Source organism: Festucalex cinctus, chromosome 16 (assembly GCF_051991245.1).
Source record: "Festucalex cinctus isolate MCC-2025b chromosome 16, RoL_Fcin_1.0, whole genome shotgun sequence".
NCBI lineage: Eukaryota > Metazoa > Chordata > Actinopteri > Syngnathiformes > Syngnathidae > Festucalex > Festucalex cinctus.
In genome coordinates, this window is record NC_135426.1 from 11,731,207 (window position 1) to 11,757,392 (window position 26,186).

The 26,186-nt window shown below is 41.3% G+C and overlaps 1 protein-coding gene across 5 annotated transcripts in view; it reads right to left on the minus strand.

Annotated features, from left to right (window-relative positions):
* Positions 1-25,923, minus strand: part of LOC144003168 (uncharacterized) — a 199,899-nt gene extending 173,976 nt beyond the window's left edge. For all 5 annotated transcript variants that reach the window (XM_077499095.1, XM_077499098.1, XM_077499097.1 and 2 more), the window contains exons 1-2: positions 25,754-25,923; positions 21,198-21,287 (exon numbers count right to left, since the gene is read on the minus strand). In XM_077499095.1, the coding sequence (XP_077355221.1) occupies positions 21,198-21,287; positions 25,754-25,887 (224 nt within the window). In that variant the 5' untranslated portion in view covers positions 25,888-25,923. The remainder of the gene's footprint in view (positions 1-21,197; positions 21,288-25,753) is intronic.
* Positions 25,924-26,186: the final 263 nt, after the last annotated feature.

The following is a 26,186-nucleotide window of genomic DNA, read 5'->3' on the forward strand; positions in this document are numbered from 1 at the left end:
ACAACAGCAAGCAAAGATTGGCCTGAATGTATGAAAAGCTACAGGATGAAAGTGAGGATTTAATGAGGACTTTTTTTTGCTGCTGTCAAAGGATGAAGACGTTCCAGTAAGAATTTTAACACTCCAGCTGAGGAGGTAGACACATGCGCGTAGAATACCTCCATCTTTAAATGATTTCACTTCACGCTGCACAAGTGCCGTAGTAACATGGTCATTTGAACTGACAAGGCGAGGAAAGGTGATCCAGAGATCATTTGGAGCACATTACAATGAAGCCAGGGGAACAAAATGCAACCAAACATATAACTCTGTTGTGTTGCTGGAGATTGTGTTGGGGGGCGTGTGATGGTCTTGGCAGAGCTATTGGAGCAGCTGGAGCATCTGTGAGCAGAAGCAGCAGCAGTGTGGGAACATCTGTCTTTGCCGCGTTGCCCTTTCCAAGCCCTCCACCACAAGTGTCCCTCTGAAGCGCTCCGATCCGAGCTAACTCCAACAGCGATGTGGCCTAATGGGATTATTCTGCAATGGTTCGACGGCGCTAAAAAGCTATCAACCTTATTGATAAGAGCGCACCGCAACAAATACTTTTAAGAAATGTCTCATGAGGGTGTGCATTTGGACCTAGTGCAACAAGCACAAAAACAAATTATGTTCTGAGTTTAGATCCCAAAAGTGCAGACAAATAAGATTTTAACTCTTTATTCGCCTAACATCGAGGGGCATAGAACAAACTTGACTAGACGAGAAAGAATGAGAATGTATCGAGAATCACGAGACGCCAAGCCCCCTTAGGCTGTGTAGATGCACAGAGGAACAGAGGTAATAATCCGACAAACACACACTTCTCGGTTTGGCTTTGAAGGGAGTTGGTGTGAGAGCAGAGGATGCAGAGGACAGGGTTAGATGGAGGCAACTGATTCGCTGTGGCAACCCCTGAGGGGAAAATCCGAAAGAAGAAGAAGAGACAATGAATTGATCGGATTGGCTGTGGCCAGACATGTGGCTAACATGACTAAAATGGAATTATCTGATTGTCTGTTGACCAGAAAAACATTAAAGATTCTTGACATCACATAGCTCATGACATCACATATTTTAAAACCAGTTGAAGCTAGATGCCGATTACATCAGTACAAAACAAACACTTGACCTCACTGTCCTGAACCCAAACTTAACCCTGGCGTGACCCAGTCATGACACAAATGAATATCCTAAATGTAACCTGATGAGAAGATAGCTGTTTCAATGTATTGGAAAGGAAAGGAAAAAATATGTGTGCATAAGGTGGAATTCTATTGTGCATACAGCTCAGGTCGCTATGTGTTGCTGTGATGTAACGCCACCATGTCAGTGTGCATGCGTAAAATATCCATTCATCTCTGTGTTCTACGTGAATGATCTGCGCTGCAAAAAACAAAATGATGTTCCTCTGTTCAGTAACAGTCGATGAACAGAGTCTGTAAAATTCTTTGAATGACTTCTGTCGGGTTATTCAAGATAGCCTGGCAAAGCCACACCCACATTCTTGAAAGACAGTGGGTCTGGACAGGCTTCCATTGAGCACTCTTCGGTCCGCTTCATAACCAACCGTGCAATCAAATTTGTTTATTTGCTGTCATGCATTATCCATGAGTAATGTCACTCTCTGGTGGCAGAAGCCCATCATGTATCATTCAAAATATTGTGCAAGAGAGACGATAATTTTCAATCAGCATTAATCTCCATTTGAAATGACCGTCGACCGTCTTGCCGTCATGAGAAGTCAAGCCACTGGTGGCCATTTTACATTGCCACTCGCTAAAGTTGCCTAACTTGAATACATTGATTTGTCTGCGGTGTTTTCACATTATTTCCTGCCTCTGTGGTGAATATGCCACCAAGAATGGCATATGATTGTACTAATAAGATAAGGAGAAGCGCGACATACCAAATTTGTTCGACAACTACAGCAACTACACTAGGCCAAAATATTTAGGAAGCGCCCACTCACTTTTCTAACATCCTGCCCGCTGCCTTTTAATCATCGTTTAAAAAAGGCCCAGTCCTGCAGTACAGCATCAGGACATCGCGGGTGACATATTTTGACGTAAATCAAACACATCAGACAAAATAGTTCATTCAACATGTATTGGTGTGAAAACCCCTTCTGAGGCCACGGGTCTTAGTCGTGGAACTTATTGACTTCTTAATTAATTTATTGAAGCATCCAGATCTCATTAGACTGCTTCACTTCATTGGAACACCATAAAGTCCAATGGCGCATTCCAGGTGTATATTTCTTGAGGAAGTGAACGAGCCAGCCTTCAGCAAAAATATTGCTTCTTTCTTTCTGTCTGTGGAAGAAATGGTTCCACTAAATTTGTAGCGGCGACCACATGAGTCAGAACAGCAGCTCGTTAAGGGTACAAGCTCTGTGAGGGGATTTGGGCCTCTCACGCGGCGCTTACTCACAGGTTACGATTGTGGTCATTGCTCAAAGCTTTTTTTTAGGGTGTGACAGTCTTGGTGGGAGGCCAGCAGAGAGGAAGTGCAGCTGGTGTCAGCAATTCCCTCGTTTGTACTTTCATCTGCTGTTGAACTCTCTTTGCAACAGGCAAAATCCTAACTATATATCTCTTCCATAGCAGGGTAGGTCAAAGAAATGTAATAGGAAAAATACATCAGACACACTAGTGCTTTAGAAAGGTATACCCTGGCACTTCTTGGTCAGTTTTATTGGATTAAGAAAAAAAAAAACAAGCGTGGCTCCAAAGCTTCCGGCTCTGTTGGCACACTGCATATACTGTGTCCTGCCAAAACATCCACTTAGCTCTCCAAGTGTCCCATTATAGAAGCGAGGCACCTTTAAAGTGCTATTTCAGTGTCACTTCCGCCAACTCTAAAAGTCGCTTCGGTGACTCTGGATGCAGTTGGCGCTGCAATAAATGATCACACTGCTTCCAAGCTACAGGTGTGTGCATCTTAAACATTGTCAGTGGAGGATGTACAGTAGAAATCAATTCTGGTAAATCAAATGGAGCTCTTTTTGGATTTTTATTCAAATTCAATTTTTTTTCATTTCATTCTTTTAAAAAAAAAAAAAAAAAAAAAGATGAAAAGGGACAGAAAGAAGTAAAACTTACGATATCTGCCCCTGATCAACACAATAAAATGAACAATGCAAAAATGACAGCAGCCAAGATGCTTTCACTATAAACAAAATTCGACAGCATGACCTTGTGCTACATTTTTCCAGTAATTGTGATTTTATACATTTTTTTAAAAATGCAAATGGACAGATGATTTAGTTTTATAATCCAGATTGTTCCTTGTGCTCTTTTTTTTGTTTGTTCTGTATTTAGGTTTGAAAAAATATGAGTCCCTCTTTTTCTTTTATGATGGGCTTTATACATTATTTTAAGGTGGTTAAACTGCATCAATTTTGTTTTTCTTCATAATATTGAAAACAGCTTTCCCCTCTGATTGCCACTAGGCAATCTCTACATGGACGCAAGCCTGGATGAAGTTTTTTGTTTGTTTGTTTTTGCCTTCCAATGTCCATGTGTACCCGGTGTAAGTGGCTATCCAGAGGAGCATTTCAAACAGACGACTGAAAACATCTTGTGAGTACATACCAGTACCAGTAGCAAGAAAATAGAGCTGGAATTATTGGCTCAATCGGTCTGTTTTAAGAGAATGGCATGCATCACTCATGTACATTTTGGCGACAATTTTAAAACCCGGAAGTGTATTTTTTGTCAAGTTGAAAAGATAAAAAGCAAGATCAAAAAGAAAAAAAAAGGCTTCTTCTAGAAGAGCTCTCCTTTCCAGGCTATTCCGCACCTGCCCACCACTCCGGGGCATCATCTGCCTCCCCTGCTGCCCCTCTTGTGCAGTCATCCTCTTTGCTTTCCACAAGAACAGATGTTCAGGTGAACATTTGCTCCACTTTGCCTTCTGGATTCATTTTCTGCTCTGACAACTTTCTCATTTACAATTGCAATTATGGCACTTTTTTTTTCTTTTTTTTGTTTTTTACTGTGTGCTGGGCATATCTGGCTGTGTGGGTCTTGTTTCATACCCTTGCCTTCCATTGCGTAACCTTTGCCAAGCGATCCTGGGCAATGTTCATGCATGATGTGTGTGCTGTGCCATGGAAGTGCGATAGCAAGTGTGATTCTGACTGTGAAGAGGCAAGGCAATTACAACAAAGCAACGTGAACGACGCAAACAGTGTTCTGTGAGAGCAAAAATGCAGGTGAGCGCTGCGAGAGTCTGGCGGTTAAATACAATTATCAGCGTGTTGTTCTTAAAAAGCTTACAAAGGCCAAATCTGTCTTTAGCAGTTATTGATGACAGCCTTTCCACATATGCAGTGCAAGAAAGACTGAGCCAATATCCAAGCTTAATGGAATTGTTACAAGACTACACTAGTTTGCATTTCACCAGAGCAACATCTGGCGTCAAAATACAAATAACGTGAGTACCGGTAATAACATTCCTGAAAATGTTCAACTCAAATATGACAGAAGCACGCACATTGTGGCACCGCGACTATGACAGAAGCACGAGCACTGTGGCAGCTCAGATTGACCACACTTCAAAAACCTACCACCAATTCTTATTTTGCATGAGCAAACTATTATTTTTGTGAGGGACGGTGACTTGGCAGACGGTGTGAAGCCCCACAAGTGACGCCGAAAGACCGAGGGAGCCGGATTGAGCCGGAGCAGCTAACAAGAGTGGCTAGCAGAAGTTAGTTAAAAAGCTAGTAAAAAGAGATCTTGAATGCTCACTATACTAATAACCAGGAGACTGCATATTCTCAGTTGAACTATTTACTTGATGCCAGCAAGAGCAAGTAAACAACTGTGGAGCCTTATCTGTGGAATATGGAAGAAGGTCTAATCTATTAAAATCGTCTCAACTGTTATACTATCTTGGTCGCCAACCCACACAGGGGATGGCTCAGCCTAGCCCATGTGAAAATGTTACCTGATGGTCTAAACTGGTTTCAACTGAATAAGTGTGCCAGAGTGCAGATAGATAGAAAGGCGCCAAGCCAGGACAGGTCATAGCGACACAACGGCCTATAGCTCAAGTCACCTTTCTAATCATTAACAGTCCTAATCTAATAGGAAGGTGACAAGCGACAGGCTCGAATCACAGCCTCTTGTGAGGTGAGATTACAACCATGTAATATAATTTGTGATTACTAGACACACAATTACAGTATATTAAAAAAACAAAAAAAAGTAAGTTGATGTGTTGGAACATGTTTTTTTTTTTTGCATATTATTGAAATCAGTAGTGGGTTTTTACATTGAATGAAATTTTAGTTCACCACTAGATGTACTACAAAAATACACACTGGGGCTTTAATGTTGATTGCTGTTCAGCAGTTTTACACCTTTGAATGATATTTTTTCCTGTGGTTATTTTTTATTTGGTTCAAAACCTCTGTGTTCAAGAATTGATACTTTATACTTGCATTTCAGATTTAAAATGTATTACGATGCTGTTGGCATATTGGTTCAATTAAAAAGGCAATATGCACATATTTTGTCTGGATCTGGTTGGGATTTGCGTGGTCCTACAGTATGTGGCCCCCAGTAGTGCTGATGAATAATTGTCCATCATTTAAGTTGCCCATCCCTGAATGAGGGTGAGGAATGAGAATTAATTAATTGGTTAAGTGCAATTGTGTGTTTGATCAATCATATCCCGATTCAATCAAGGCAATATGGAGTGCACTACTTTGGAGTGATTGATGGTTCATTTTCACTGTAGTCGATCAAGGACAATGCCATCCCAGCCCTAATTTATAAACATAATTACACACTCAAAGTAATCACTCACTTTACGCCAAAAGATTTGTTTGGTAGTTGAAGAAACTTGCTAAAATATGGCAAGATTGTAAATCTGAGTTTTAACAACCCTTTAAAAATGTCATGAATGTGTCCCAACTAATCAAAATAATATAAATCTACGAATCCAATTTATCATGAATTTTTATGTGCATGTTTATACTTTGTCTCTGTGTACGACTATTTATTATGGCAGTTCTCATTTCCAAGTTTTTCGTCACCCCTTAAATACACAACAGCACATTTTCAAGCATCCTTAGTAGTCCTGACTGGATTCAACTGCCATTCTTAATTTGTACTTCTCTCGTCTTGATCCTCGGATGCAGTCTTGCGCCGAGATCATTAAGGCTGCACCTGCAAGCCTGTGTGACTGACAGTCTTATAAGTGTAATTATAATGCAGAATTACCGCTCGCTCTGCCGTGAATCAATACCCCACCCCTCTCCGACCGCATTCATCCTCGAGCGGAGCAATTAATGTGGGGGAAATCAAAGAGTCCATTCCATGATACAGCCTACCTGTCAAAGCGGCAGTGAAGGTTCAGAAGCTGACTGACATGAAAGATTACATGTATCAATAATACATTCAGACAGAATGATTCAGTAGGGGGTGGGGGTGCGTCTAAATGAGGCGTCAGTGCCTTGTCACATTAGGGAACAGGTGTGCCGGCGCAGAAGCTCCTGTCCCGTGGCATAAGGCCCTTATATTTGGCATGTCAAACGAGCAGGTGTTGTGTATAATTCATCCGTGTTCCATTTTTCATGCTCGGGAGCAGGACAGAGGCTCTGGGAGTCAGCATTGTGAAAACGCTCAGTGTGGTGCACTACTGAGGCGAGGTTCATAAGCCCTCGAAAATCTTTCAAATGCACGGCAGCCTTTGAAGTTATTCTACAAAAAGACGCTACATGCTAATGCTAACCTGTCTCAAAAGGGCGAACCCAGTCATATTGCGGCTCGTTGCTCGCAAGCAGACAACAAAAGATAAATATGCTGTGTTTTATCGAACAAAAAGGAGGCAAACATACGTGAGATACTTACACACAAAAAACAACAGTAAATATCAATAAGAATAATAAATCGAACAAACCTTCCCGGTTACTAAAGGAGAAGGACTACGGAAGAAACAGAACCTTAATATAAACTAAACGTCAAGAGGAAATGAGGAATATCAAGATTAATGGTAGACCGACGGCCGTAAACAAGTACGGAGCTGGAATGAAAACGCCACAAAGCAACACTCACTGAAAGAAGCTATGGTGAGGTCAGTAATAGTAACTAAGTAAATAGGTAAGTCAATAAAGAAAGAATTCTGACGTGGAATCATCCTGACAATTTCAGATTTTGTTAGAATGATGCAGAAACTTCTGAATACAGTTTTCTTTGATTAGTCCGTTTTTTATTTTTGGTAACAAGCTAAGAAAAGCAAAAAAAAAAAAAAAAAAAAAAAAAAAAAAAAAGGGCTCACACGCTCAAATGTTTTCTGTATCCAGCCTTTTAAGGCTGGAGAATGAATATCTAATCTTACTTCTACACACTTTTACCAGTCTTTTTCCTGTGTATCCAAACTTCTTGCTGCCCGAGTGATCGTGAAACATTTAGAAACACTCATTGGAATCGTACGTACATATCTGCTTGGCTTCTGAAGCAGTTCAGTGAACCGAGAAAACTACAAACACTACACTTGTCAAATATTAATTCATTTCATAATTAAAGAAATCTAATAAAATATTGAGTCACATAAATTATAATGTATCAAATAAGAAATCAACAGTCAACTTTCCTTCCTCTTTGGCCAAACTCACCCACTTGAATGATACCAAACATATTTTAATGTTTATACAGAAGGCTAGTTAAGCTAGCAGATGTACATTAGATGACATTACATTGTTTAATTGAACAATTCTAACAATAACAATATTGATTCAACAAATAAACATCTTTGTGTGTAAGTAAGTAAGTTTAAAGTATGTGGAATGGGTGAAACTGTATTTAAAAAAAAAAAGGTCTATTATAAGTGGGTCGGTAATGTATTCCCACAACTAGCAGGGGTTCACTGTAATTCTAATTACAATCATGTATTCTCTGATTAAGCACTCCCAAAATTTACAAAGAGCTGCAAATTGTGCTTGAATTGCTTGGCATTGTGATGACATAACACGAATCTCCACTTTGCATTTGGAGAGCGTATATTGTCAAACGCACGCACGCCTTCATGGAGGCGCTGTGATTTCAATGGGATCAGACATTTACACAAACAACAATTAAAAGCTTAGTTAAGTTTGTTCTCTCTGATTACCAGTGAGTTCGCCGCGTGCATACAAAGCAGCGCTCTGCTGATGTGCATTTGTGATGATCAAGGCTTCATTGAAAAGGCTCGCCATCAATACAGCTCAGTCAACCAAGGACTTTATAAATGAGACCCGCCGTCACTTTCCACTGACTGATTATAACTCAGCAAGTCAGGGTCTGTTCAATGTTGCCACACTATACAGTTAAATGAGGTGATACAGTTTGATTGGTTGACACCAAAAGGCTGCCAGGGATCTAACGCATCATCTGGAAGATAAACATGGTCGCCCTCCTCCGCCAGTCACATCCATTCTTCACGCTTCCACGAGAGATGGGTCACTGTGATTGTGTCGCGAGGTGCTGCCGATGAAGACAAATGGAAGCCTGTGATAGGTTACGGTTGTTGCCGAGTGGCGCGCTGACAGGGACAGGCGTAAATGTCAAAGAGGGTAAAGGGACCCACTTCACAAAATGAGGACCGTTTGTCATGTGAGGTACAAAATGTGGACCCAAAAGCGGACACGACGCCTAAGTTAAAAACAGAGGGGCCTATTCACTAAAGGTGTGCGTCGTCTTTGCACGGCACTAGCCGGTAAAAATGGAGCAATCCGGGAGTGCCAAATTCACTAAACACGCGCAGATGGGGAAATCCTTCACTAAGTGCGCTGCCAACCAGATTGTGCACTGGTGTTATTTGTGCATATGTAAATTAGGTAATTTGCATACATTTGACGCAAAATATGTCCACCTCAATGCAAATGAGACTCATTGATATGCAGCGTCTAATTCACTAATGCCAGCGAAAATAGCCACACGGAGTTTGCGTGACGCAAATAATGTTTATGGAAAGCATGTATTAACCTGCCGCAACCACGATCCCGCGATCATGACAGCAGTGCACGTCCCCTGGCTGATCACGCAGAGCGAGAGAGCGAGAGATTTTTCTATGTTGGTTTAGGACAGATAATGTAACCCGGGCTGATCGGCAATGGCGGGAGGCATTTTACGATCATTTTTACGTTCCAGGTGCATATTGGACGCCCACGCCAGCCTCTGAAAATATATTTTTTTTAAACGATCGCACCAATAATTTGTACTTTATGAATGAATGACGTCGTCATCCTCTCTGCTCTGTACAGCTTAATGGCGCTATAAACGCTTCCTCTCGGTGCAACCTCGCTTTCTGATCATGTCATCTTTCTCGCAACTGTTACTATAACAACCATGTTCTTGACGAAAATCCATTGCCATGTGTGATAAATCAGGTGCAAATTTGCTCCTAGCTGTCAGTTTTGTGGGCGTGTTTGCGCCGGTATATGATTAGAGCAATACGAAGTAACAACAGTGAGCAGGGCTGGATGCAGATGGCCTTGAAAAAAGAACTTGACAAAGAAACCTCAACATACAAATGTTTGACTGAGCAACTCCACCTAGGGAACTACTCAGTTCTATATGACAGAACAAAGGTGTATATGACAAAATAAAGGTAACACAGGACTAGAGCAACAGACAACATGACAAGGACCCAACCCAAAACACAGTCACAATGATGTTTCTGATACACAATATTGTGCAAGCTGTTTGGGATCCAAGAAGTTGTAATTACTGCTCAACATGCAACATTAAGTCACCTTCGCCATACCTGGTCTTGGGCTTCCTCTACTCTTGTGTCATTTACCTTTAAACCACTATGGTGGAGACATTAACAAACTAACAAAATAGTTGAATATGCATGCTAAAAGGTAACAGTTCATGTCATTTCTTGTCTTGAATTCATGTGTGGGAATGAGCAAAATGAGATGTTTGGTCTATCAACATTACAGAAAATAAGAGTTTAAGCTTTTATTATTGGCTCAAAGCTTAATAAATGGTAAATGGTACTTCATTTTATATATCGCTTTTCCACTTTACAAGGCCCTCAAAGTGCTTGCATTCGACTATTCGCCTACTGATGACGCAGCATCAGGAGCAACTGGGAGTTCAGTATCTTTGCTCAAGGATCGTTCGACGTAGACACAATGGCATGGGATCGAACCCACAACCTCTGGCCACTCTACCAATGATCCACAGACACCCCCCCTCACACACACAAACTTAACTTCAGTGCCACAGTAGGAACGCACCGCTCTCGCAAAATCAAATGATAACAAAAACTTAATATGCAGTGTGATATGTCAATTAATTGAGTTTATGATGCTCTTTGACGGTGTATTGTAAACTGCAAATCGACTTTGTGTCCTGACGCTGTTGCTTGTAAACTGTTAATTAGCTCGCCGTGACCCCGGGGCCTCGCTGGCCGTGACTCATCTGCCTGGAATCGTAAACACAATTCCAGCGCCATCTTTCTCTGACACAGCAATGAGCGTGTGCTCCCTTGCTATGATGTGAAAATGGTGCTGACCTAACACTGCAAGGCCTCGGATATTATATTAAACAAACAATGCTATCCAATTTCTGGAAACGGCACACTGATCACTTTGTGCGTGGTCAGAAATTGAATTTCTCGGGAATGGGATATTTGATGTGGCGGGGAGCGTCCATAAATCATTCTTTGACATTGCTGCTTCATTACCCAAAACCACTTTCTCCCAGCCTCTCTCTGTCTCTCATCAAAAGTCTATCATCGCAGTCAAATCTGTTTGAATTGTAGCTTTAAAGTCGCTCACAAACAGGGGGCGATAGACTGGCAGAAGACGTCAATTATTTCTTTTTGCATGAGCTCCACACACTTATGATAATTACGTCTTGCTCTTAAGCAAAGGTTCCGCGTCTCCTTTATAGGTGCTGGAAGCGTGGAAGGGTGCAAATGGAACAAGCTCTTAATTCTAATGAGTCCACGAGCAAAGCTGAGCAGATGGGAGAGATGATCACAGGATATTTCTTTTTTTTTTTTTTTAAAGCTCATGTTCATCATCCTGATGGATTTAAGTCAAGGTCATGTCATGAAAGCGCAAAATAAAAGTGCAGTGGCTCCAACACGGGAGAGCAAAAAGGTGCATGGTGCCATTTCTTATACAAAGAATCTGTTCGGTGAATATTTTGTATCTGTAGGAAACCAAGTAACCGGCCCCCAAAAAAACATGCATCCATCCATTTTCTTAACCGCTTATTCCACATAAGGGTTGCAGGGGGGTGCTGGAACCTATCCCAGCTGGCTTTGGGCAGTGGGCGGGGGACACCCTCGACTGGTTGCCAGCCAATCGCAGGGCACACAGAGACGGAGAAGCACTCATACTCAAACTCACACTCACACTCACAAGCACACCTAAGGACAATTCAACCCAATCAACCTGCCAAGCATGTCTTTGGAATGTGGGAGGAGACCGGAGTACCCGGAGAAGACCCATGCAGGCACAGGGAGAACAACCAAACTCCACCCAGGAAGGCCGAAGCCTGGACTTGATCTTGTGTCCTCAGAACTGGGAGGCGGACATGCTAACCACTCATTCACCGTGCCCCACCCCCACAAAAAAAATAAAATAATAAAGCAGCTATAGGTAGACATGTGCAGCCACCTTTTTAGTCCAAAACAGGTCGCAAGACAATGCAAGGGAACACGACGGGCAAAGAGATCTTTAAATAATCAAAACTTTGCCATGGCAGTCACAGTGTGGATGAGAAACTGAATCACCTGTAGAAAAATGTTGTACACATGCGAAACTAAACTCAATTAAAATATTCAAATAATTCTGCTGAACGACAAATCAAAAGGCATGACTGTTTTTTAGTGATTACATTTCATGATATTTGTACAATATGTTTTCTTACTTTTGCCAGATTCAAGTTATTTCTGTCACCACACTGGGTACTAACAATTTGTTCCATGTGTGTATATGTCAAAATAGTTTGATTTTCTCCATAGTAGGTATTGCAACATTTACTCATTCAGCAATTTGAGAGGGAACTTATTTTTATATGCTGAATGACATTTTCTGCTACTCACAGCTAGATTTGCATGTTATTACCTAATTTTGATGGTTATTGACCTCATTTGCCAACAAGCATATTGATGGATTAGAAATCACTAGTTCCTATTAAACAATATAATGGGACTTCATTGATATTATAGAGATCATTCCAACCAGTTTGCTTGTTTGAGAATCAGAGAGAAGATCAGCTGAAGTGTGGAAGTACCTATCCATGGTGCTGAACCCATACACAGTATCTCTCCCATGACTCCCCCAGGCCGACGGTGTGAGCACACATTGCCAATATCCCACCAAACTGTCAAAGCAAGGATGTCTACCTGCACCCCATAGCTGCTTTTCACACAGCAGCCTGGTGAAATATAGGCACCGGCCGTCGATACGTCCTTTTTACTGTTTTAATAAAACCTGTAAAACTATCTTGGCAGGAGACGTACGACAACACAGCCGTGACCCATTCAGATGGGTGTCAGATCCATTGGCGCAAACATTGGCCTTTCCTATCAAACGCATCTCCCATCTTGGCGTGCGTGCGGCGGCTTATTCGATTGGGGGTGTCTGTTAAAAGGAAGCAGCTGAGTGACAGCCCGGCACTGTGGCAATCTGCGAGATATATTGTTCCATCGGCTCGCTGCAGTCAGACTGGGGAATGAAGACTTGAGACCTTTTAAATACGGCAAACAGACCAAAGCAGGGTTTGGAAAGAACAAAAATTCTCCCTCTGGTACAAAACACAGAATGCTAATAAAGCAAGCAAACCTGCCATTGTAAACTATGATGTGATATTCAAATAAATCTATGAGTTCCATCATATTTTCTATATAAAACTTTCCAACACGAGTGAACCGAAACCACAAGTGATAGCAACTTGCTGTATGCTTTTTCCATTTTATTCATAGCTGCACACACTTTTTTTTTCCTCAGCCATATTTTTTAAATAATTGAATTTTACTCTGCACAACTGCACATCCACTACTGTTGATTTTATCCCCACTGATTCATTAACTCGTCAAGAGCTTTCTCTTCCTGTCGTTCGCTGGAAAAAAGAAGGATGTTTTGTTTTATCTTTTCTTCCACGGGAAACAACGCTTTGTATTCATGGCGTGGAGGAACAATCATAACTAATGAAGTATTGCTTCACCACAGAGAAGAGAGTGGACTGATTTTAATTTATAGAGTGTCAACAGTTTTTGAGAAGCACGTCACAATGCGGCATCAGTTTAGCAATAAACAAAGAGGCGTTTTCTTACACTGCATGATTTTACATGTCACTTTAAATGTATGCCCGTTCCTATCAGTAATTCAATTGCATATTGCTTCACTAAGGACCTTTTATGCCTTTATATAATATTCATTTCACACATTTAAAAGGAGGCCCACGGCCTTTGACTGTTCTAACAGTGTGTTCCGCAGTTTTGAATTCTAATTCTCATCTTCACTGACTTAAATGAATCCTAAAATGTCCCTCTGGTATACTGGCATCAATTAAAGATGGCTGCGAGTTCAGTGCTCTATGCTCCGGCTTTTTAAGCAAGCCACTTTTCAAAGTTGACATGCGGCACAATAACTTGCACTTTTATGTGAACGTTGGATTTTCTTTGGTCAAGACTTGCATCCAAAGTAGGCAGGAAAGCAGCTCTGCTTGTGAAAGACACATAAGAAGAGTCAGATCCAGACTTGCATGGCATTGGCTTGCCTTTGCTCACAAAGTCCATTAAGGTAACGTGAGAAATAAGAATGAGCGCAACTCAATTATACTCAGAGATGTCCTGGAAGTACCGACAAATTGAACATCGCTGGAGTTGATTCAGGTAAATGGAGCGAATCTCACTGAAGTATTTAGGGGGGAGAAAACATCAGGAGGTAGACCATGTGTCCCTGTTAAGGGGGTGCGGCTAAAATTTAACGGTGAACGGGAATAAAGCACAAGAGGCCACGGGAGCGTTGCCGCAACAGCGTCCTCCTTGTCGGTGAAACAGGAGCCAGCCCGGCCTTGAATTTGTTCCACTCCTGAGGCTTTAGAGCCTTTGTTCACAAAAGGGAGATGACAGCTTTGATGTTGGGCCTTGTCTGCCTTCAGTTACGCTACCTACTCACTTGAATGTAAAACCGGCGCTTTTGTCACGGACAAGCCCAAACAATTCAGCAAAGCTCCGCTCCAAACTTGTGTCTACATGGACAGCAGAGGACTTCTCACTGGGAACGCAAAAGTACACGCGTGCCGTGCACACACATTGAATTAGATGGGTTGATTTCGAGTTGAGCTAAGGAAGGGTTCCAGCTCGGAAGGAAAGATGATACAGAGACGGAGGAGAATCTTATGGCAAGGAAATTGACGATGGATGGCCGGACTATAAAGAGGACTGATGTCAGATGTATGGAAGGCAGTATGGGTGGTCGGCCTGAAGAAATGATGGATGGATGGTCTCTGGAAGGCAGAAAGAATGGGAGGGAGGAAATAAGGGAAAGCACCGGGAACTGATTGATAGTGGAAAGACAGATGGATAGAGGGCAGGACAGGACAGGACAGGACAGGACAGGAAGTAACGGTGGATGGAAGACCGGAATGAAGGATGGAAGACAGGACTAAAAGAATAGTGGCTGAGTAGATGGAATGAAGGATGAACAGATAAGTGGATGGAAGAAAAAAAAATGCACCGGCAGGAATGACGGCTGAATGGGTAGATGGATAAATGGGGAGGGGAAGGAGAGAAATACAAAAAGATTGCTTGATGCAATAATGAATGACAAACTGATAAATGGCTTACAAGTTGAATATTTCTTTTAATATTTATTTTTATTTAAAAGAGGTGTGTGTGTCTATATTGTATGTATATAGAAAACACGAACACCACAAATGAAGATAGCATGCAGTTGAATGGCATAGACAGCACTCTACATATTGTCACATCCACTTTATTAGTGGTGCCGTGTTCCTGTGGGGAGCAATTTACTTGTTTTCCTCAGGGGCCCCAGCAGCAGGAGCACCGCTGATACCTTCCAGAGCACCCAAATGAAGAGGCCTCCGCTGGGGAAATCACCTCTCATTTCGGCTTTGCCACTCCCAGATCCCTCATCTCCGCGCCGTAACCTCTAAAAGCGCCCGCCGTGTGGCCATTACCCAGCTACTGAGGCTTTAAGCTGGGCGAAGATGGATCTAAAGGATGTCCCCGCCACCAAAGCCCCCACATATCCCTCGTCTGTATTCCACAACGTCAACTGCCTGCACCCGGCTTCCCGGATGTCTTTCACTCCCTCAAAGGCTTTTGCTTTGTTTTGGTGACCACTATGGCTGTAAAAAGATATAAATATCTTGAGGCGTGAGCCACATCCAATAAAGCAAACCGATGAGAGGGGCTGTGACAGGCGATCACACCATTTTGAGGAGTGTGACGGCAATTTATTCGCTCAGTTAAGACTCAAATCGGCCCACCGGAACCACATGACAAATGGTCATGGACTTCGGGGGGCGCTCAGTCTACTTTCACCATAAAAGTGTTTTGTTTTTTGTTGTTGTTGTTTTTTAAAGCAATTGATCATGTGACCAAGTCCTTAAAAATAGCAGTCAGGAACTTGATAGATACATTTAACAGGCTGCTAATTGCACAGCATCAGATATTTAAAAAAAAAAAAATGTGACTGGTGTTCTTTGGTATGCCAATGAGGTAGGTGGACTCAAATTTCAACGCCATTGTCTTATCGCACGATTTCCAATAGCTGCCTGACAACAAGACACCAAAACATCACTTCTCAAAAGAGGGACCTTAAGTCTAAACAGTGCAATTAATGAAAAATGTTCTTGCTTCAATTCCTTTCTAATTGTCACAATCCAGAATCTTCCAATGCAACCGTATGTTTATCGACTCAAATGAACCTGCACATCTTTCTGTGGATTCAATAGCTTTCCATTGATTTTGGTTGATCACATAATATCCCTGTAATACGCTGAGCAGCTTTCCTCATAAGCCAACAGTTGCTGCATGATTGCAAAGATACCGTCCGTTTCAGCTCTTGGTAAAGTCGGCGGAATTATCCCAATCAGCAAATGAATCACACAATCATAGGACATTATCCTCTTATGAATATAATTGTCCACACCAAATCAGAGTGAATTAACAATCCAGTGCTAGAATCTAACTCGCGCCTCTCTATGAACATCTAAAAATGAAAACTCAAAAGTTTGAAGCAAAGACGGGACCTTGTCCGATGTTTGGCACCTTCACCTGATTCCTCTGCGAGGAACAAAACTTCCACTCGTCTGACTCACGAAGCAGACACTTTGAAGAAGCTCAAAGCTGCAGACAAAAACACTAATGAAGGAAGTCAGGGGGAAAATGTAAGCACTGTACCACTAATTGACCTGACACACACCTCCAACGTGTCTCGCTGGAGACAACTGGTGGCTTAGCATGGCAATCTGCCGAGCTGAAATCTCTTCTCACAGTTTACCTTGCTTTTTTCACAACTTTCTCCATTTTTAAACACCATTTTCACTCTCTATTCTTGTAATTTAGTCCCACTTTTTTTTTAAACACATAAGCTCACATGCACTGCCCCATTTCAGAGGTTAGCATTCTGACCAGTTCCCTGGAGAGCTGTCCCCAAAAAGCCTCCTCCATCACACTGCGTTGAAGTGCTGGAACTGATGTCAGAGTGTGACGCTTGACCCTCAAAAGTAACAACAAAACCCGCAAAACAAAACCAGCAGTCTTGTGCAGATAGAAGCAATTGTCATGCATGCAAACCTGAGGGCAAACATTAAAAAAGGCAACAATAACAAGCAAGCTGTTAAAAGGGAAGTTAATTGACTTTGATTTATGTTTAAGTCTGCACTTGGCCCATGTTTTATGGAGAGATCAAGTTCCTTTACCTTCCATATTTCGGAAGGTATTGAGAACATTCATCAGGAAACCAACATCTGCCCCTGACACTTTTTTTTTTTTTTTTTTTTAATATTTGCATATTCTAAGAGGCCTTAGCTCACAAGACTGAGGGATGGCGTACTTTTGCTCGTGCATCACCACAGCTCTCGGGGCATAAGAGCAACGAGATGGCAGTAATTGGCTTTGATTTAATGCAGTAATGTATCCAACACAGCTGCCGTGCTCAACAAGCGTGTGCATAGAACCGCCGAGTTACCTTTGGCGTCAACGCGTTACCTGGGGGTCGCTTGTTTTATTTTCATTCAGTGATGTAAGGCATTGTGAGAAATTAAGCGTGGCTACATTTAAATTTAATGTAAGGATGACCTTTGTGGTATGTGGTAAACTCTACATGCATGCATGTTGTTTTTCACATCAAAACAATACAACGGATAACCATGCTGCTGATTTTTGCCAAAACAACAACAAAGCTCTATATTTACCCTGCTGCATGTACCAAGAACTATGAAAACTTTTGTCCAAAAGTGGAGACTGCAGGGTTATACAGTAGAATGTTTTCAACCAATGAGCAATCAAACAGTAATTTGCATGACACTGATTATTATGAATACTCAATTAAATAGGGAGTACAGTATGCTAACGGGCAGTAAGTTTCCAGATCTGAGCCTTCAGTGGGGACCTGGGGTAGGCCAGGGGTTGTTTTCGGGTGCTTAAAAACCCTGATTGTATGAAAAAAGATCTAACAATACTGGAGGCTAGGCAGCTAAGACACACTATGAAATGAAGATATAGGCAGCTAGACATAAACTGATATGATTTCATGTATTTATAAATGGATCTGGTCGTTTTTAGGCCAGCAAGGCAAAGCCTTGAAGGGCTGACTGCACACCACTGCATTGTAGCTACTGTGCAATGGAAAAAGTGGCACATGAAAGCACAGAAAAGTGATATTTTATTAAAATATGCTTCTCAGTCTCATCTGTTTAGTTGCAAGCACATCTCATGTACTACATATTGGCCGCTCTGAAATCCATTGTTAAAATAATCATGGACAGGAGTATGTTTAAAAAAAAAAAAAAAAAACATGCAGCAGCAATGTGATTACAGGACGATACGGAGAAGCTTGTCAGGTGGAATAACATCATCCTCAGCCCATCCTGAGCCACGAGGAAGTCACAACCCATCTAGCCTCTACCCGGTGAGACGCCACGTTAAAGAATACATCACGTCATGTCACGCTAGATATCCGCATCGGAGGGAGCGGACCTCTCGAGTGGAAATACACTTACTAAAAGTGTCGAGAAGCATCAGCAACAAAGCCCGTACCATTCATTTCCCCACCAAACAATGAATTTCATTTTGATATTTCACGCTTCCATTGCTCAGGTAGCTCCCAACGCTCAAGCGGTTCACATCAAATTCAGAAAAACAGGTGCATAAATGATGCGTGAGCTGACCTTTCAGCATTGGTAACGTGTAGTCACTTGACTCATTTGTATGTAGCGGACCGTAGCGTATGTGCAGGATTTTTAATCATCTTAGAATTACTACTGGGAAAAGCATGTAAATGTCTGCATGTGCAAATTTAATAATTTGGTTTGACCAGTTCCACACGCATAAACATTAGCACAAAGACAGAAAGCATGACACAGTCATTTATGGCAATTTTGCAAAAAAAAAAATCATTACCAAAGAAAAAATAGCATCTATTGTTTCTCCAACTGGCTGATTTTGGCCACTCTTTACCAAACTGTTGGATTCTTTTGGAATTCTTTCATGTAAAATGAGTGCAGTCCTTAGTCAACTTCCGCTGTGAAAAGGGGCTACATAATTAAAACCAAATTGGAACTAATAGGATGTGGTCATTTATTAAAGTCCGCCATGTTTTGCATTTAACAGTGCTCATTATCGGAGCTCTTCATTAAAGCCGTGCTGAAAATCAAGAGTTTGAGACAATGCGGGTACAATCAGAGCTGGTGCAAAACAGTTTGCACGTTGACGACCCGACGCCGCAAATAGCAACGGGTCCCCTGCTGATTATGGAAATAGCATCAGATCCTAATCTACAAAACACCATTAATCATGTCCATGTGGTGTAACCGTGCGTTTTGTTTTTTTCTTTTCAAGATCCTTGTGAGGGCCTGAATTGTGCATCATTATCACCATAACAAGGTAGACCTGCAACAAATATTTTCCTGTAAGGCAGAGCACGGGGTAAACTGCTGTGCATATTTGACCACACTTGTCAATGGAAATGATTAGGGACGCACGAATACCGGGTATCAGCATCGGTGCTAATGCCAACATTCTGTATTGGTACTCGCAACGGTGGCCAATACCACTATTGGCTGTCCTCTTGTGGCCGTTTTACGATCAGAAACTAGATTTTAGATATTCGAAAAATAGAACATTTACATTAATTTCATGCAATGTTAAGGAAAAATACATTATTGTGATAGGCAGGTCTTTCTTTTAAATTATATGTCATTGTTTTTGTGGGGAATTTAATGCATTGGTGGTATTGATATTTGATATCCTGACTACTCAAACATTGATTACTCATACTGGTATGAGAAAAGAACAAAAAAAAAGTGGCATTGAACATCCCTAGTTTTGATGACTCATACTGGTATGAGAAAAGAACAAAAAAAAAGTGGCATTGAACATCCCTAGTTTTGATGACTCCTTTATCCAAAAGGTGCTAAATAATCACTAGAATTCAAAGAGTTTCTTGAATTTTCATTCAACATCTTGTTTTTTGAATTTAGTTAATTTTTAGAGCAGGTTTGATATTTTTTACTCTTTGTAAATGTTTTGTTTTAGTTTAGTTGTATTAGTTTTGGTATTAGTTTGTCAATATATGGAATACTTGTCAAGTGCAAGATAAAAAAAAAAGGTATTGTGGAAGTAAATTGAGATTTTTTGTTGTTGTTTTTTAAAGAATTTTCATTTTTATCTTATTTGATTTAGGGAATGTTTTTGTTGTTGTTGTTGCTATTCGGTTACCGGTAGTTTTGTTAACTATAACTACTTCGTGTGTCTGTGCTTTGTGCTCAGGGCTTGGTCAGTCAAAACAAGCTCATATTTGGTGGTAAAGTTCATTATGTCAGCAAAATTTGAAACCAATAACGCATGCTTTCTGCATTTTATTCATTGTTATCTATAAATAAAAGTTAGCGTCATTAAATTAATTTGAACTAACACTTGTTTTGTGCATAAATCAACACAAGCATGGTTAAACACTGTTTAAATTAGAACAAGAAATAAATGTTACATTGGGCCAATACTAATGACACTTTTTCCTGATAATTGTGCAGCTATTTTTTAATTATAAACTGCTGTGCAGCATGCTTTTAATGGCTGTTTTAATAGAAAGGCAAATTAATTGTGTACACGTTGCCGCCATGCCACATCGGAATGATCCCGGGAATTGGAATAATGAAGAATCAATGGAGCAACATATTGGATGTAGATGTTCATCAATATGGATGTAACCAAGGAGCATGCGTGCTGCTTTGACATTCATGTCACAGCGACTGGAGTTTGTGTTTTTCATTAAGCTCAGATTTCCCATAATAAATAACAGCATTTATAATCAAGCTAGTAGGGCAAAAACATATAAAATAAACTCATGCTTTGCAGAGAGCTACTTTGCATGCATATTATGATTGCAACACATCCTTTGGCACTAAAGTCAAGAAGAGTGCAGCGTCTGGACGCAAATTATTCACATTTCCTATAAGACGGCCCAGGAGAAGAACATTTGGCCGCTTATCGTCCAGACATGTCTTCCCATTTCTCAGCCCGCCGATTGCTTCTCTCTTGATGGACAGCAAGGCCCACGTGTGAATTTACATCTAATCCGTCGCCTTGCAGACGGGCTAATTCAAAAACACGCGATTGGTGACATAGACGGAGCGAGCATGAAACGTCGTCTCAGGGAAGGCGGCATTGAAAGCTGAGGATTCCTTTGAAAAACATAGAGCGAGTGGGAGGAGATGCAGCTTTGTAGTGTGTATGCATATTTAAATTGTATACAATTTATAAACGAGTGATATCGTCTGCTATATTTTCACACTTGGACAGATGGTAATCGGTCATATCCTCTTATTTCACACATTTTGTGTCAATTAAAGACAGGATGTGCTCCCACTGACACGGTAGAGAGCCAGGAGACTTGGCACAGTTTAGGTATGAAATCTGACGGGCATAACAGATAAAGTGCAAAGAGGTGCATGTGTTACATTACTCACATCAGGCGGATTACTATGCCACGGGCGGTGACGGGGGGGGGCGGGTTGCCCGCATCTGCAGGGGCATGTGACACGGTGCGTGCTGCCTGCCTGCCAAGTTTGGGGGGGAAAAAAAAAAAAACATCATCAGGAATGAAAATGAATGCAGCAGTTGGTCATTTCAGCACATTAACACACGCCAAGCCCCAATCATATTTTCTCTGACTTTAATAACGAGCCTCTCTTAAAATGTGCCATTGTACTGCCAAATAGTTTACACTTGGATATGACCTGATGATTTATGTGATGTGAGCATGATGAAACTGGCATGCATAAATGGGTACGCCACAACCAGGGATGAGGTGAAATCACACAGTGTTAAATTATCTTGATGTGCAAATGAGTTTCATTAGTGCTGTAAAAAGATATAGATTTGGAAATAAAAAAATGGGGTGGTTGTGAATATAATCAGTTTTATTTGTCTAGATCTATGCTAAATTTTAAATCAATGCCGCTCTATTCTTTGTGCAGATACCTGTCATTGATTTGTCCATATTCGCACTGAGTATGCATTAAAAAAATAAATTCCAACTCATTTGCTGCCTAAACAGGCCCCAGTAGAAAAAGGAATCAAATTTTGACCATTTTGTCTTTACATTATTTATTTATTTATTTATTTTTGCTGTTGTCAGCTGTTGCCTTGAAAACAATGACTTGGTGACCATGGTTATACACAGTAAATCCATAAATTGCTTTTAATAAAGTACAAACCCAAATTTCTGTTACGTTAGGTTGCTAACTAAAATGTTCATTTCATTTCATTTATTTCAGGCAGCACCCAACAACAAGATAGAATTTTTCCCAAGCAATACTCAACTAAATCTAGCCTGAAAAATGAGTGGGAGGGAAGAAAAACTTGTAAAAAATAAAATAAAAATAAATAAATAAATACAAAATAAAAAGAACAGTTACTGATTTGCAAATCATTTTCAATCTATATTCATCCAGCTATCCATCCATTATCTGAACCGCTTATCCTCCTGAGGGTTGCAGGGAATTTAATAAAATTCATCCATCCATCCATTTTCTTAACCGCTTGCTCCTCACAAGTGTCAGGTAGTTGCTGGAGCCTCTCCCAGCTGGCTTCAGGCAGTAGGCGGGGTATTCCCTGAACTGGTTGCCAGCCAATCGCAGAATTTAATATAATTACAAAGATAAGGTATTTAATGTTCAAAATGATACATTTTTTAATTATGCTAATATTCATTCATTTTGAATTTGATGCTCGCTTTTTTACCACTGTGTTGCTGTACATCACCTTCCCTTTTAACAACACCCCAAAAGAGTTTGGGAACTAATGACGGTAATTGTTGAAGCTTTGTTGGTGGAATTATTTCACATCTTTGCTTTATGACTTTAGCTGCTCAAACGTCTGAGGTCTCCATTGTCATATTATGTGCTTCATAATGGGCCACATATTTTGAACTGGAGACTGGACTGCTGGCAGGCCAGTCGAGTACTCGCAGTCTTTTACTATGAAGCCACACCGTTGTAACACTTGCTAAATGTGGCATGGGACATCGCTGAATTAGAGATTGCTTCCATGGCAGGAAATTTTGCTTAAAACGTGTATGTAGCTTTAAGAAATTACTGTGCATTCACAGCTGTGTAATTTTAGAACTTTGCGCTGATAAACAATAAGTTTGCTCCTTTTCCTCTGTGGCCCAGAGGACACGACGTCCATGATTACCAGAAGAAACAATTTGAAAGGTGGACTCATCAGACCGCAACCCTCTTTTCCACTGCATAAGTCCATCTCAGATGGGCTCAGGCTCAGAGAAGCCAGCACATTTCTGGCAGATAAATTTGATGAGGTTGAACATTAAACATGATGTTTTTGAAGTTTATTCAATTGTATATAGTTTGAAAAGGATTTGGAAATCATTGTATTCTATAACATCCCAACTTCATTGCAATAGGAGTTTGTCGACGAGTGAAATTGAATACAGTTCAGTTCACCAAGATGATAAAGTCAGTGCACAATCCCTGTAACCGAGCCAAATTTGGAATATTTACATAATAGATTTCACCTACTTGTAGTGTTTTGACATGTGCTGCTGTGGCAGTGCAGATAAAGTTCATAGCAAAAACAAACAAACCAAAAAAAAGGCAGTCGTTAGTTGTCCCAAAATAAAACATGGTGGTTTGCATGTTCGCTGATGTGCTGGTAATCCTGTTTCATGCTCTCCTGGAGAGCAGTCCCACCATCATCCCGAGGCATGACAATCCCACCTACAGGAGTGTATCAGCAACCTCCGCAACACCACTATGACTGATGTGTTTACGCCTTTTCTTATCACATTTACCCCTCAGTACTCATGGGACTGACTCCTCAACATATGCAGCCAATGAGTCACAGCACAGCGAGAACAGGGTCGCATTATTTGAAAATGTCAAGCCGCTCATTTTTCTTCATACAGTGGCTACCAAGAAAGAAATAGCAATAACCTAGATGTGGATATTTACTTACCAAATTGTGGGCCTAAATACTCAAGAGGGGCGGTTTAAGTCAATCACACCTACACTCGCCCATTTGGTGAAATGAGAGGGGGGGAAAAATGGCAGGCCGGTCGTCATTTCTTACATTGTGGTAAGTGTGACTTTCAGTGCCACTTGATAGCCTAAAAATGTACAGCGACGAGATCAGCCTGCAGAGTGAGAGAGGCGATGATTTAGGGGATGCTCCCTCTTCCTGTCTCTACTGATGTACACTCTGAAAGAAAGGCAGAAAAAGATGGAGAGACGAGATGGAGATGAAGAAGTGGCGGGGGAGAGAAGGCAGGGAGTAGCTGTCTATTGACGCTGCTGCAAATGTTCCCCTGGCCGCCTCTGACAAAAATGGATGATTTTTATTAAGAGCCTTGGCTTTGTATCTTCCATCTCATATATCTCCTCTAACAGAGGAAGGCCATCTCGGAACCCGACATGGAAGACAAGTGGTGCAGGGCTTTTATTTGGAGGGCTGTGAGTGTGTGCGTTTAAAAGCATTTCACTTCCATTTAAAAGAAAGAAAGAAAAAAAAAAAGAGGGCAGTCGTTTTGGACAAGAAGTTTATAGACTTGCAATCAAAATGAACGGAAAGTAAGGAAAAAGTTAGAGAATATGTAAGCCCTTGCACCAACCCAATACTAAAAGTTTGTACCGATTTAGGTTGCCTAAATAAAATGTCTGGATCCCTGTGACTTTGCTTACATTTTCATTTTTAGGTCATCAATTCACCTAGTTTGTATTCAGTTCAGGTGAGCTCCAAGTAGATATGCAAACCCTTGCACCAAAGCCGAGCTGAAGACTAAACTCCGCTATGTCACTACTGTAACATGTTAAAGTAGGATTGATTTTATTAAAAACAAACAAACAAACAAAAAAACCTCAAACAGTGAGAAGAAAGTCCTCCAAAAATCAAGATACAAAGTAAGAAAACACTCACCACCAAAAGGTAGAAAGAAAACTTCAAATGATGTAAAAAAGCAGTAACATTGAACCACCACACCCATGGAATACAAACTAATTAACAAAACAAGGCACACCTGGGCAAGGAGGACTAATGAGAACAGGTGGAAACAAAAACCAAACAGGCAAGACATGAAATGGGAGAAAGGGAAAGCAAAACAATCGTGATAAAGTCAACAAAACAGGGGGTAGCCAATGGGGTGGCCGGAAAGCAGCAAATGGTTGGCGCCACGTTATTTCCGTCCAGCAACCAAACATGCCATACATTTTTTGTTTTGGTTTTTTTGCCCTTTCAACTAGCAAAACCACATTATTAGTGTGAGAATAATTGATATTGATTTGGACAGATTCGTCTAAATTTACAAAGTGGTCTGGGGAAGTAATATTTCCTCCAATTGACATTTTGCTGGAGCATGCAGGACTAAATATCACGACAGCTGTTGTCCTTTTGACACTTTGACCAACTCATCAATACAGCGACAGTGGCTACCAATTGTAACTGATTTGCCCTGTTACAACAACAACACTTCATTTGGGACCTTCCATTCGTGTTTGCAAAAGTGGAAGCTAATTAGTCTAATCATCATCACCTTTTGTCGTCCACGCCTGGCTCGTAAATCATCAGCAGGTGCACAAACTTCCGTGTATTTGTCTGACATTCCAGCCACCAGAGGTGTCACGAGTGCGAGACATGCAACCACGTACGGATTGCTCAAATCACTCACAGCAGCCACTAAAAATGTCGGCCCACACCGGCTTAACCGCCTGTGCGCATTTGTCAGCTTAACACAAATTGATGCAACTAATGCCCCGTTTCCACCATGCTGGATCGTACAGTTTACCACGGCACAATCTGGAGGGTAAACCGTCAGCCTGCCACCAAGGTGTGTAGGCAGGATGGACAATCAACACTGTTTTGTTTTTTTTAACATTTTGTACTGAGATCATCCCAACACAAAAACAACAACATGACTTGCACGAACACCCCCAATCTTCTTTTATTTTCATTCCTTCCTGAAGTTCTTAACGAATTGTTCTACAACCAGCCAGCAACCTTTGACACCCACCTCAACAACTCATCCTTCCCAGGGGACTCTTTGGGCTCAGCTTCTTGTTGTGGTACGCACTCCTCCGCATACCAATGACAGGTGCCATAAACCACAATCGAACAAGAAAGCCGAAGCACTACACACACGCACATGCGCGCGCACGCGCACTGGAGGGCGTGTGCAACTGCCACCGGACAACAAACAGGGACAAATCGGGTCTTGTGCTGATCAATAAATTACTCTCTGCGCCATCACTCTGTCACCTCCATTTCTATAAAAAAAACAACAGCATGAATAGCCGAGACTAGATTTGTTGCATCCAGTGAAGGATAATAGGTGATAACGTCGCCTTGGCAACTGTTCCGCAGCGTTCACACGCATGCCATAAGGGGCTCCGGCACTTGCAATTCACACCTGAATGTTTATTTTCATATTGGCAGACTGTCAGTGT